This window comes from Delphinapterus leucas, chromosome X, assembly GCF_059928025.1.
Source record: "Delphinapterus leucas isolate spDelLeu-1000000601 "Yukka" chromosome X, BTC_Dleu_Yukka2, whole genome shotgun sequence".
Lineage (NCBI taxonomy): Eukaryota > Metazoa > Chordata > Mammalia > Artiodactyla > Monodontidae > Delphinapterus > Delphinapterus leucas.
Genome location: NC_143150.1, coordinates 21636179 through 21649487, shown reverse-complemented (window position 1 = coordinate 21649487; position 13309 = coordinate 21636179). Strand labels below are relative to the sequence as shown.

General features: G+C 47.3%; 1 protein-coding gene across 2 annotated transcripts in view; it reads left to right on the top strand.

Moving 5' to 3' along the window:
• The window catches only part of OCRL (OCRL inositol polyphosphate-5-phosphatase), a 56625-nt gene extending 51561 nt beyond the window's left edge, over positions 1-5064 (top strand). For both annotated transcript variants that reach the window (XM_022561516.3, XM_089904100.1), the window contains 4 exons: positions 168-252; positions 843-970; positions 1724-1835; positions 2050-5064. In XM_022561516.3, the coding sequence (XP_022417224.2) occupies positions 168-252; positions 843-970; positions 1724-1835; positions 2050-2174 (450 nt within the window). In that variant the 3' untranslated portion in view covers positions 2175-5064. The remainder of the gene's footprint in view (positions 1-167; positions 253-842; positions 971-1723; positions 1836-2049) is intronic.
• The last annotated feature ends 8245 nt before the right edge of the window (positions 5065-13309 follow it).

The window sequence follows — 13309 nt, the reverse complement described above, 5'->3', positions numbered from 1 at the left end:
CCGTTGTCACACCTTTTATATATTAGGAACATATTCGTGTTCCTAATCATGAATATGCACCTCACCCTGCCCTTTGCTTCCTGCTGCTCTCCTGATCCCTGCGTGATCGTCAGAACCTTAGTGCTGATCATTTTGCTGTGTTCCATTCATTGTGACCTCTTTGGTAGGAGGACCTGTTCCAAACCCCTGGAATGCAGGAGGAGTTACAGCAGATCATTGATTGTCTGGATACCAGCATTCCCAAGACAATCCGTATCCTTTTCGACAAAGGCTTAGGAAGCTGGATGTGTACTTGCCCAAACTCTTCTTCCCACCTACATTTGATTTTTTTTCCATCTTTATTTTCTTTGTAGCTGTCTTTTATTATAAGGTAATCATTGACTATACAGTTAATTCCTCTCAGGAACTTTCGACCTCTCTCCTTATCAGACTCTTACTAAAAGGAATCAAGGGTTAGATAATGGCGACTTTTAATTGGCATGGGACATAGGACCCACAGCCATGGGGCTGTTCTGCTTTAAGCCAATGATCACTCCTGTCACCAGGACAGGGAGGAGGATGGGAAACGGTGGTGACTAGTTTCCAGTGTGAACTGTCATTCTACAGGCCACATTCCCTTGACTTTCAAGTTGGGCCAAACCTCCCAAGAGTCTTTGATCAATTCTGTAACAACTCAGCTGCAGCATACCTGGACCAATAAAATATCAAACCCCAATTAGGATCAGGGTGCTCTGAATAAGAGGAAGGAAACCATCCCTGAGGGACCTTGAGGAAGGGAGAAAATCGGGTCTAAGTGTGGCCTTTTCCTTGGAGCCTCTTTCCCTTGACGGGAGTCAATCCAGCTGGCAGTAATCACTCAGTGGCTGAGGCGCTGCTCATTTTCCTGGAAGCCCTGCCAGAGCCTGTCATCTGTTATGAGCTCTATCAGCGATGCCTCGACTCTGCTCAGGATCCCCGGATCTGCCGACAGGTGAATTTTATTGCTCTGAGAGTGTGTTTGAGGCATGTTCCCCCACAGAGAAATCATTGATTTTTACCAAACCAGCTGGGCATCCAGCTATGGATAGGATGGGTCTGGATCTGTTGTTCATGGCAGGGCACCAGCATTGAGAGTTGGGACCCTTAAATTTTAGGTTGTGTTATTTCCTATTATATTTGCCACCCTTTTCCAGTTGACCTATTGAGTAGGGTGGATACCTCTACTCTGGGGTAAGATTAGTGAAACAGATCGTACATGGGATTCTGGATGACATGACCAGGAAGGGTGGGTGACACTTGTGAGCCTTTCTTTTTGTCTTCTTGGTGTTTGTTTTTAATCTTGAAATGATTTTGATGCACAATAGCTGAGAATACCTCTGAATCAGACTAGTGAGTATCGGGAGGTGCTGCCACCCATGCTAAATGGCATTGCAGAGAAAACCACAGCCACCTGCCTAGGGAGATGGGAAAAGACCAGGCTAACACCCGTCTGCTCCTGAGGCAGGGCGTGCATGCGAATGTGTGGTAACTGCGTGACCTGCTTATTGAGTGGACAGGGGCCAAACAGGATGAGCATTCTGCCTCAGGAGTTATCATTTGACAGGTACTATATTGGTCATGAGTAAATAAAGGAGGAGTCCTGTAAGGGTTGGATTATAAACTACTTTTATGGCAGCTGTGAGCTCTTCTTACTCCCTTCCTCCACCTGTTATCCTCACTGCCCACCCCCTTTTTTAAAAAACAGGTGATTTCCCAGCTTCCAGGATGCCATAGAAATGTTTTTCGTTACTTGATGGCATTCCTTCGAGAACTGTTAAAATTCACTGAGTACAACAACGTCAGCGCCAACATGATCGGTAAGAGCACTTCCTAAGAATGGCCACACGGGGGCGTTGGTCAGGACGGTCCGTGTACGGTGCACACGTGTATTCCCTCCCTAGTGTCCAGGCCTGCGGCAGTCACTTCCTCCCACTGCCCTCATCCCCTGGCCCCCCCAGCCCCCATCCCTGAGGCTTCGCTTAGGTTGTGTCTGACCAAGGGTTTTCCCCTTTTCTTTCTCTCGCCCTCTAGCTACTCTCTTCACTAGCCTCCTCCTAAGGCCTCCACCCAACCTTATGGCAAGACAGACTCCAAGTGACCGCCAGCGTGCTACCCAGTTCCTTCTGAGTTTTCTGCTTGGGAGTGATGAAGACTAATAATAAGCCTTTTCCTCTTACTACTCTACAAGATTCTAGAGGCGGAAGATCTTGGGCACCAAGTATTTCAGAATGATTTGAAAAGATATGCCACAGGAAGGGTCTGTTGCAGAATTTTGAGGCTGTTGGCATGAAAAAGTTCTGTTTCTAGTGCGAAAGGAAGCGAGTTTCCTAATCCCTCCTTTACCATACCCTACGCAGCAAGATACTTTTAGACTTATATTGCCAAGCCAAAGTTACCATATTTTGGTGTTTTTCTGTTCTCTCTTTGTAAGGCAGAGAAATCTGTATTTACACTCCTTTACCTGGGGATGTGTTTGTTGCCTTCCTGCCCAGCTGTCATGATTGTCCTTAGCACCTGAGGCCTAAACTCTGAGATGTTCCCATTCTAGGCCTACAAGCACTACTTGCTGTAGCTCAGACTTGTCTGTAGTCCTTCGTCTAAAGCACTTTGGCCCCACCCCCTCCCCGTATCACCCCCTTTGCTCTCTACTCTGCTAATACTATCATGTCAAAAGAAGTCTGGGTGAAGCTTAGTGACTCCTTGGGTGTCTCCAAAAGTGAGTTAACCATCTCCATGTGGTTGTTACATGCATTTGTGCATCTCTACTACAATGGCATCTGTACATTTCTCTAACATTGGCCTATTATGGATCTGCAATGGGTGGAACCATATTCTCTCGTCTCAGACCACACTTAGTAGCAGAATGTTAGGGACTGTTAGAGATGACATCTCACTGATGTGAGAGAATCACAGTCAGAGTGGAAGCACTTTGAGTGTTTCAAGAGTGAGAATATTCATGCTCAACAGGTCCTGCTTCCTACCATCCATTTTGGTTCTTATTCAAATTTTACATGTGAACCAATCCTGGGTGTCTGTGGGGCCCATCCCCCACTTAGAAATCCACCTCCAGAGCAGCACTTGTACCACAGTCAAAAAGGGAGGCTGCACCTCAAGTGGGCCTCTCTGTAGAAACTGCTCCTTCCCCCAGCAGGGGCATTGAGGATAACCCTTAGAACCCCCCTCTCCGGTCTTCTGAAGTACCAGGGGCAGATGTCACCCACTCCCTCATCAGGACTGATTCTGGGCTCTACAACCAGCTGCCCTTAGCTCCCAGTCACCTTCTCCAGTGCTGTGTAAAAGAGACTGTGCAGTAGGGTGAACCAAGCACCTTCTCTCCCGCCCAAGACAACCTTCTGAGCTTGTCATTTACTCAAGCTCCTGCGGGGCAGCCCTTTTTTAAAAAAAGTAATCTATGTTGGTTGGCAAACCAGCCACCAGCCACTGACTGTAAAACTGCCTGATGCAGTTAGCTTCCTCCTGGTTTTCTTTCATTAAAACCACCCTGAGTTGACTCATTGTCACATGTTCACATGAAATCCCAGGAGCCTCATGTATAGGCTCTGTGTGTGGTCTTGGGCATTGACTCTTCTAGAGCATCAAAGGAGAGAGCTGCGGAAGCACCTCCATGAGTGGTTCTCCAATTCCCCCATCTCTTATGTGTTGAGTCCTTTGGGGGAAGAAAAGGTATGTATCCTGTGATATTCTGGCTAAAGCCTCTCCTGATTGGGAATTACAGAAGTAGGAGTCAAGTTATTGGTTGCCAAATAGCTGCAGATCTGTTAGGCCAGGGGCTGGGTGTTGAACTTAGTTAATGGCAGACTGAGCAGAAGAACAGTGTTGTCATCTCCACTAGTCCAGAAAGGGATCGCTGGAGAGGCAGATGATAGAAGCGGGGGCAGGGTCGTAACACAAAGGGAAATGCCTGTCCTAGACCCATTTCCCAGGCTACTGCCACCTGGGGCCTTCAGGTGGTCAGGGATGTGGTTAGTGGGGCTGTGTGCGGCATCCGGCTCACTCTCCAGAAGGCAGATGCACTCAGTTGCTTTACTGCCTCAACCTTCCTTCCAGCTCTGGTCCTGGGATGTACACAGGGTTGAGGGTTTTAGACAATCTCTAGGGAGGGGGGACAAGAAATAGAGCAGACATAAGAAATCTGCTTCCCTGCTGTGCCTACTCCAGCCCCACCCTCTAACTCCTGAGTACCCCTCATGTACTATTTCCTAGCGCCTCTGAAGTAAGGAGTTTAGATCCAGCTGGTAGGGAAGGACTCTGAATCTATCGTTTTTAGGGAAGAAGCAGTTCAACCCCACGTGGTGATGTTGCTATTAGTCTCCCTTTCACTGTTTCCTGATTCTTATTCTGTAATTGTTTGTTGTATTTCCCCCAAATGTCTTGGTCACTAGGCAAAGCTGCTAGTGGGATTCTGTATTTCATGTCATCTTTTTTATTATAATTTATTGCAAATTTTTTTTCTGAATAAATATATGTTGTGTGAAAAACCAAAGTGTGATCTTAGGAAGAACTGAGGAGGGAGGCTTATGTCACTGGGTCCCACTTGACTGCTGCAGTCCCCACCGCTACGCCTGGACTGTCATTTCCTGTCTTACAGGGAAATATCGTAAGAATTCTCAGTATATTTGCCCTTGGAGAGGAGAAGAAGCCACATATTTTCAGAGGTTAATAAAGCAGTCACAGTGCTTTCAGAGGCCAGCCAAGGATTCTTGTTTTGACCCTAGGGATTCAGGCAACAAAATAACACTGTTAGGAGAAAAGATGTTGATTCTTAATATGCCCATAAATGTCACACTGGGTCAGATCCATGATCGCGCCAGCCCCAGGAATCTGACAAACTTCGCTGTCCACATTTTGGGAGAACCCAGTTGGCCTTGGCAACATAGCCTCAGTAGTGTAGACATGCCTCCCAAAGAGCCCGTTTTCACGTAATTCATTTTGCAACTTTTGAAAAATCAGTTTTGAACTTATATTACCTCTTGGGGTGACAAAGTCCATAAATTTAATTGTGCTTTTTCTTTTTTGGCTCTAATCTGAACTCTGAGACTTTAAGAGGAGATCCCTAATTGGAGCATGGTGCTTATTCCCCTGCCACCGCCGATCTCTAGTATGGATTTGGGCGTTCTGATTCCTTTCCCTTCGAGACCGAAGAGGCCTCGGCTGGAGGCTGCTTGACAACCAGGGCCTCTTACAGCCCCTTTGACTGTGAACTTGACCCTGGTGCATGTGCTGATTCAGTGTTGTCGTGAACGGTTTTTCTAGCCCCACCCGAAGCCTTGGCAGAAGAAGGTGTTTCCTTTTGCGAGTGATTCCCCCGCAGTGGACGGAGACTGACGGCCAGCAGTTTGTACACAGCAGCGGGCGGTGTGGCAGAGCAGCCTCAGTGACTGCCTTCCCAGAGGTTAGAAACCGCGTCCCTGGCTGCTGTTACAGGAGACCCGTGAGGGCTTTCCTGACCGCAGGGCAGGTTGAAGACCTGGCTTTTGTGTAGCCTAATGATCTAAAGCTACATGCTGCCATGGCGAGATCACCATGAAATGTTAGGGAGAGAACCTTGGTGGTGATCTGATCCAATCTCGTTCTGATGGGCAAAGTCAGGCTCAGAGGGGACAATGAGTGACTTAATGTCATTTAGGTTAGTGACATGGCATGGCATAGTGGGAAAAAAAGAGCTTCAGCTTTGGAGTTAGACCTGGTTCTTTTTCCTAATTTTTTTACAAAATTTTTCAAACATATAGAAAAGTTGAAAGAAGGGAACAGTGAACACCCTAGACCCCTACCTGTGCTCACCAACTGTTAACATTTTGCCCGAATTGCTTTATCTTAGAGGGGGCGTGGTTTCAATCTGGGTTCTGCCACCGCCTCCTTACGCATGATCCTGGACTAGCTAACTTCTAGTTTCCTGGCCTATCAAATGGAGTGGGCATAGTACTGATCTTATATGACTTAACTACATCACTCTCATCACTTCCCTCTTAAAAACCCTCCAGTGACTTCCCAGCGCATTTAAGAAGAAAATCCAAACTTTCCCATGGCTCACCAGGCCTTGCATTATTAAATGAGAAAGAAAGGAAGTGCAAGCACGCTATCGGGCACGTAGTGGGTGCTGGGTAGATGTTAACCAGTCCCCGCTCCCCCCAGCTCCGCACCATACAGTATATGACCCTGGCTCTGCCGCACTGCCCTAGGCTTTCGGGACCTCACTTGATGTTGACAACCTTGTCAGCTCAGTAAATTCTGACCCCGTGCTCAGCCTGTCCCCCTTCCCCCACCACACACCATCGCGTCACCTTCCATACTTCTGTATTTCAGAGTTTGGCCATCCATCTTTTGGAGAGGGGGGGTGAAGTGTAAACTAAACGATGAATAATGAGCTGCCATCACCAGCATGGAACAGCTGTCTGGTGTGAGCCTTGAACCTCGGGAGCCCCACCTGCAGTTCTGCCTGTCCCCCCATCTCCCCATCAGCCTCCTTTCGCTCCTTCCTGCACCACTGTGCCCTGGCCTCAGTGCCAGGTTTCTAGCCCTTCTTCCTCCGCCTGCCCCTTGGATAAAGCCCCCCTTTAGTTTCCACCTTTGCTGCTCCTCACCCAAGTTCATTCTTTCCCAACCAATGCTCCCTTCTCCCTCGCCTCGGTCCTGTGGAAGCTACTCCCATGCCCCGGTTCCCTGAGAGGAGACCAGGGCCTTGCCTGTTCCTCAGTCACACTTTGAAGCCATGGCTCTGTGCTGTTCAGTGAATGGTTCTCAACCTTGGCTACTCATTAGAATCATCTAGAGCATGTTTCTCAAAGTGTGAGCCCCAAACTAGTATCACCTGGAAATAGGTCTAAATCAGTGGTTCTCAACTCTGGCTGCATAACCTGGGGTACTTTACACAATACCAATGCCTAGGCTCCACGTTGGACTGTTTGAATGCCTACCAGTCACCCTCCCCCGCCCCCTGCGACTGTACTCTGACACTGTCATTTCACTCCTCCCAATGAGCTAAGCTCTTTCCCACCTCAGGGCCTTTGCACATGCTGTTTTCTCTCCCCAGAAACCCCTTCCCTCACGCACTTCAGAATGCCTCAGCCTCCGTCTTTGCCATGCTTAATCCTGAGTCACAACCACCCACGTCTCCCGACCCATTCACTCTCTTTGCTCCCATTCCTGGGTTCCTGGCACAGCATGCTGGCTGGCTGGCTGCCCCTGGGCCTGCCATGTACCATTCATTCCACAGTCCTCCTCTTCATCTCTAGCTGACCCTTCACAGACCCGCACCTCAGGGACCAGGGAGGCAGGGAATTGTAGTGGTTCTTCACACAGGCTCCACCAGCCAGACAGCCTGCGTTCAAATCCCAGCTCTGCTACATCTTAGATGTCTGACCTTGGGAAAAAGTTAATTGACTTCTCTGGACCTCAATTTCCAGATCTTAAAATGGAAGTAATGATAGTACCTTTCCTCATAGAATTGTCAAGAGATGAAATGAGCTAATATGTTTAAAGGGCTTGGAACAGTACCTGGTGCATAACTGCTAACTAAATGGCAGCTAGTATAATTATTCCAAAACCCTCTACTAGCCTCAAAAGCCAGACCTCTCTTCCGCTGCCCTTCAGCCCCCAGCAGGTAACTGCACCCTTTCGTTTGTGAAAATGTCTAAGCGGTCAGCCGAAGCAGCCCTCTCGAAGCCCTGCGCTGCATATAAAAATGTCTCCAGCTTCCCCTCATCCCTCCCCCTTCCCGCCTGTCTTGGAAGTAAGTGGTCCTCCTCCCCACCTCCTCCCACCCTCATTGGCCATGCTTCTGTCACCATCACCCCTCCTTTTGCATCTTCTACGTCAACTATTCATTCAAGTATTTGTTGAGTGTCTCCTGTGCACCAGATGCTGTTCAAGGTACTGAGGATATAGAATTAAACAGTAAAGTGGCTGCTCTCTCAGTGCTTTCTCTAGGAGGGTGGGGCGGGATGGGGGTAGACAGACATAAAAATAAACCGTGCACAAGGTAACTGGAGATCATGATGAGAGCTCTGGAGAAAATAAAGCAGGGTGATGTGCCAGAGGGCACGGCAAGGGGACTTCGTCAGCGATGGTTGCTTTCAGGTGGTGATGTTTGAGCTGAGACCTAAATCTCAGGAAGGCAAAAGATCCCGTATCTTGATTTGAATGAAGAATACACAGTATATACACCCACCTGTCCCACAAAAAACCTAGCTGCACAAGATCTGGCAAAAAACCTTCCAAAAAAAGGAAACAGCAAATGCAAAGGCCCTAAGGCAGCAAAGGAGCTTGCTGAGTTCAGGGAACAGCCAGGCAAAACACAGTTTGGGGTAGGAGGCGTGCTGGGCAAGAGGCAGGCAGGGACCTGATCACGTACAGAGCCCAGGGAAGGAGGCTGCCTTTTATTCGCTGTGCAGCAGGAAGGCATGACGGCTTTATTCGGGAGTCATATGATTTATGCTCCCTCTCCAAATCTTAATAATAGTAATAATAACAAATAACTATAGCTATCATTCATCCCAGGTGCTGTACGAATACACTTAACCTCACCTTTAGCCTTGAAAACCACCGTATAGGGTACCACGTTATCCCACTTCCACAGGTGAAAAAAAACAGAGGCTCAGAGAGACTACCTAACTTGGTACTTGGCTAGTGGCAGACCAGAATATGACCGCAGACCAAAATTTGTGTTCTGAAACACAGCCACTGGGGCGTGACCATGAGGAAGTCCCCTCAGCACATCCTTTACTATAAACCTGTTGGATTTTCCCCTCCTCCACTACTGATGATATATATTGATCCATCTTATTTTCCTCTAATAACCATGATGAGTGATAACTATGCTATCTGCAGGCCAGAGCTAAAACGCAGCAAGGCTGACGAACCCCTCTAGGAATTAAGCCTGTTCTCAATCATGCTGGAGGTGGGGTGGGGGGGGATGGAACCCAGCCTGTGACTTAATAAATAGAGATATTAGATCAGTTCATCATAATGGCAGATTTTGGTGACTACGACTGAAGTATCCACATTATATTCACAATAATAGCCATTAAGTGCATAAAATTCTCTGCCATTGCTGCACTCCGACAATGCACAAATCCAGAGAGAGAAAAGTGGCCGCATCACTCGACAGTTTTCACTCTCTCATGAGGACTTACTGGAGGGTATAAATGTGATGTGAGGACTAAGCTAAATCGTATGCCTCTGCTAAAGGAGTGTGGCACAGGGGAATGCGATATTAACGCCGCCAGCAAAGTTAGCATAAAGTGTTCTTTGTTAATCAAATTAACAGAATACAGGCTTGTGAAATTAAGGCATGAAAGTAGACACCATTCCGAATCTGGACAACACACAAAAGTAATTGCATAACAAGGGCACGGGCTGGACGTCTTATTGCCCAAATATTACCGTGCTGTTACCGGTGGGCTAAATCAGTGAGTTTCTTGGCCTAGGACAGTGATCCTGCACTTGAGAGCTTAAACAACGCTGATACCCAATCCCCACACCCTGAGAGAATCATTTAATTGGCCCAGGGTGGAGTGCTGGGCATGGGATTTTTAGAAACTCCCCGAGTCCCTTGGTGGACCGCCAGGATGGTGAAGCTCTGGGCCCAGGGCAAAGAGGCCCGAGGGACAAGTCAGACTGGCTTGGGCAACATACTCCACGAGGGGGCGCTCGGCTGCGTCCTTCGAAAAATAAAAGGGTGGGATGGCATGTGGTTTAAGGTACATCCCGTGTCCCAACTGTTATCCTGTTTTCAGAAGAGCCTTTGTAAAATGGATAATATTCTAATCGTTTTCACAGGGCTTCTTTTCAATTTTCTAAAATGTACACTATCGGGAATTCCCTGGAGGTCCGGTGGTTGGGATTCTGAGCTTCCACTTCAGGGGGCACGGGTTCCATCCCTTGTCAGAAAACTGAGAGCCCGCAAGCTGTGCGGTGCGGCCAAAAAAAAAAAAAATCATAATAATAAAATAAGAAATAAAATCTACGGGATCTTGGGATTTCAGGTTGAAAATTGTAGACTAAATACACCCATTTATCTCCATGCCATCCACAAAACCCCACTAAATGACAGTAAAGGAATGAAAAGAAAAATGATAAATTCATATTGACAAAAGTGGAAGAGCAGGCCTTCCCTGGTGGGTCAGTGGTTCAGAATCGGCCTGCCAACGCAGGGAACAGAAGTTCCAGCCCCGGTCCGGGAAGGTCCCACAGGCCCTGGAGCAAGTAAGCCCATGTGCCACAACTACTGAGCCTGTGCTCTAGAGCCCGCAAGCCACAACTACTGAGCCCGCGTGCCTACAGCCTGTATTCTGCACGCAACAAGAGAAGCCACTGGAATAAGCAGCCTGCGTGCCACAACGAAGAGTAGCCCCCGCTCACCGAAAATAGAGAAAGCCCGTGCACAGCAAGGAAGACCCACTGCACCCAAAAATAAACAGATAGACAAATATATAAATAAACAAAATGTATTTAACAAATACAACCAAAAACAGCAGAACAGCTAACAGCAGCTAGGTGGTGACCAGGAGATTTTAATGCTTCAGAACACTGGAAAGGCTCAGGAATTCTGAGCTACCTCTGAAGGCCGAGGAAGAAATTGGTATCAGGGTGGGCAACTAGCGGAGTCCGCCACAGTTTAAAGCAGAATGAAGCAAGAGCAGTAGAAGCGTATTATGAGATAGAGAAGCAGACAGATGAAACGGCTAAGGATGTAAAATGGTGGTTTCTGGGAAGTGGGAATTGGGATGGGGAAAAGCAGTTTGGGGTTTTGCTCTCCTGAAAGCATTGTGTTATTTGACCTTTAAAATTAGGTATATACATCACTTAGATTTTTTTTTTAAAAGCTGCTTTTGAAACGGGTATGGGGGGAAAGGCATGCAAATACTCTACATGGGAATATAAACTTGTAAAAGCTTGCAGAATGGCAGCTGGGTAATACGGATCAAAAACTTTCATGTGTGGAACATTCAGTCCAGCATTTCCACTCCTGGAATTTATTCTAAGGAAGTATTGGACAACCACTGCTTTGATTATAAAATAGAAAAATTGGAAACTATCTACATGCCTTGATTAGAACAAGTGATGTCTCATCCACACAGTAAATTCTATGCCGACGCTTTAAACGACGGATTTGATACCTACCAGATGGTCAAAACTTGTGAAAGCCTGAGGGACTTCCCTGGTGGCGCAGTGCTTAAGAATCCACCTGCCAATGCAAGGGACACAGCTTCGTGCCCTGGTCTGGGAAGAGCAAACATGCCCTGGAGCAGCTAAGCCTGTGAGCCACAACTACTGAGCGTGCGCTCTAGAGCCCTCGAGCCACCACTACTGAAGCCCGCGCGCCGAGAGCCCCAGCTCCGCAACGAGAGAAGCCACCAAAAGGAGAAGACCGCGCACTGCAACGAACAACCAATGAAGCCAGAAATAAATATATATATATATTTTTAAAAATTGTAAAAGCCTGAAAACATCAGGAGTTGCTCAGCATGTGAAAAACAGCGTAACGTTGATATAGTGCTGGCGAGTGTACCCTGCTACAATCTCTTGGGACGAAAAAGCAAAAATTGGCATTAGAGAAACGAAAAGTGAAATACACACTTTGATCAATTTCTCTCATAGGAAGTCTAAAATGGCATGACTACTTAGGAAGAAAATCACCACTACTTAGTAAAAGGGAAGATAAATCGAAGGCCATGTCCCTCGTAGCACTAGGTGGGACGTGCAAGAACATCTCTCATAGTGTTCAGAGGGCCTGAGGCTGCACTCAAGCCGAACGTCTATCAACAGAAAACGGAAATACAGCAGTCCGTGATGAGCCGAGAGGCACACCGAACAGCAGCACCCACAGTATCGCGAGAACATGTGCGGGGTTCGCAAACATTACATCTTGCGGAAGACAACGGGAAACCGAAGAACGAATTCACCTATCTACATAACCTTCCACGTGAAGAAAACGACCTTACACGGAGAATCGGACTCGGGCGATTTAAAACCACGGAAACCAGTACTAACACCGCGAGAAGTGCACCTCCCGGAGCCTAGGCGAACCCCGGGGCGCTTGCAGCACAAAGGCGTCATGGTAACGCCTGAGTCGCTGACAACTTCTCCTGAGGCTTTTACTTAATTCCGGTTTCACCGGGTCGCGGTTGCGGCTCGCAGAGTGCTTCCGGGCGGCCAACGAGTCCCTTGCTTCCCAGGTGGTAGACCCACGCAGAAATACCTTCGTAAGAAAGCCAAACGGAAGCAGAGGGAACCCCGAGTCCATGCTCCGAGAGTGGCAGGGCTGGCGAGGTGGCCGAACAACAAGCTTTCTCGTGAGGTCTATTTTTTTCACACACACATCAGCTCTGCGTATTTCCGCAAGGCCTCCAAAAATTAAGGTCTCTGTCTTGCTTTAGTCCTCAGCAGGCGAATCTTCTGAACAGAAGATTCACACGTGCTGAGGAGTAAGCATGATGGGGTCTGCGTTGGGCAGCCTCGGGAGACAATGCCAGGGAGATTGGCCCTCCTTGTACAGTGAGGGCGAACGTAAGCTCGGGTCAAGAGCTTGCAACACTTCTTTCCGTTTAAGTGACCGAAGTCTCATTCTTTGAAATAATAGCTTTAAAGGAAAACTATGGCTTTCACTTGAACATATATCGCATTTCATTCTGGTTATGCAAATGAACGCTGAGTCCCCGCCCCCGAGATTCACGCCCAACGTGGGCCGAAGCCCGCTTCCAGTGGGCGTCTACCCGGGACCCTGACTACACGTCTTCTGCTCCTCGAGGCTCTGAGTGTGATTTCTTTGGGGTAAAGGTTTTTCTTGGCTGCTTAAGAAAACGTCGGAGCTCTGCATTTGACACGAGAGACGGTTCACAACAGAATATCAAAGGAAAGGTAAAAGACAACTACGAAACTATATTTAATATTAGACTTTTTCTTCCAAAAAGAGATGTCTGTGTGTGCGTTGGGCATGTATATGCACAGAAGAGTGCTTACACCAAAATTATGCTCACACTAAAATATTACTGGCCGTTATGCCTTTTGTTAACTCTTTATTTTTGTCTATGTTTTCAGAAATTTCTGTGCTTGACGTATGGAGAAAAAATAAGGAAATCAACAAAAAGATTTCATAATAAGCAAAGATAAAGGAATTACAAGGAAAGAATAATAAGCACAGTAGAAATAAAGACAAAGAATCAAGGAAGCCAAAATGAGTTTTAAACCATTTTTATTGGACTATAGCTGATGTACAATATTGTGTTAGTTTCAGGGGTACAGCAAAGTGAGTCAGTTATACGTATATATA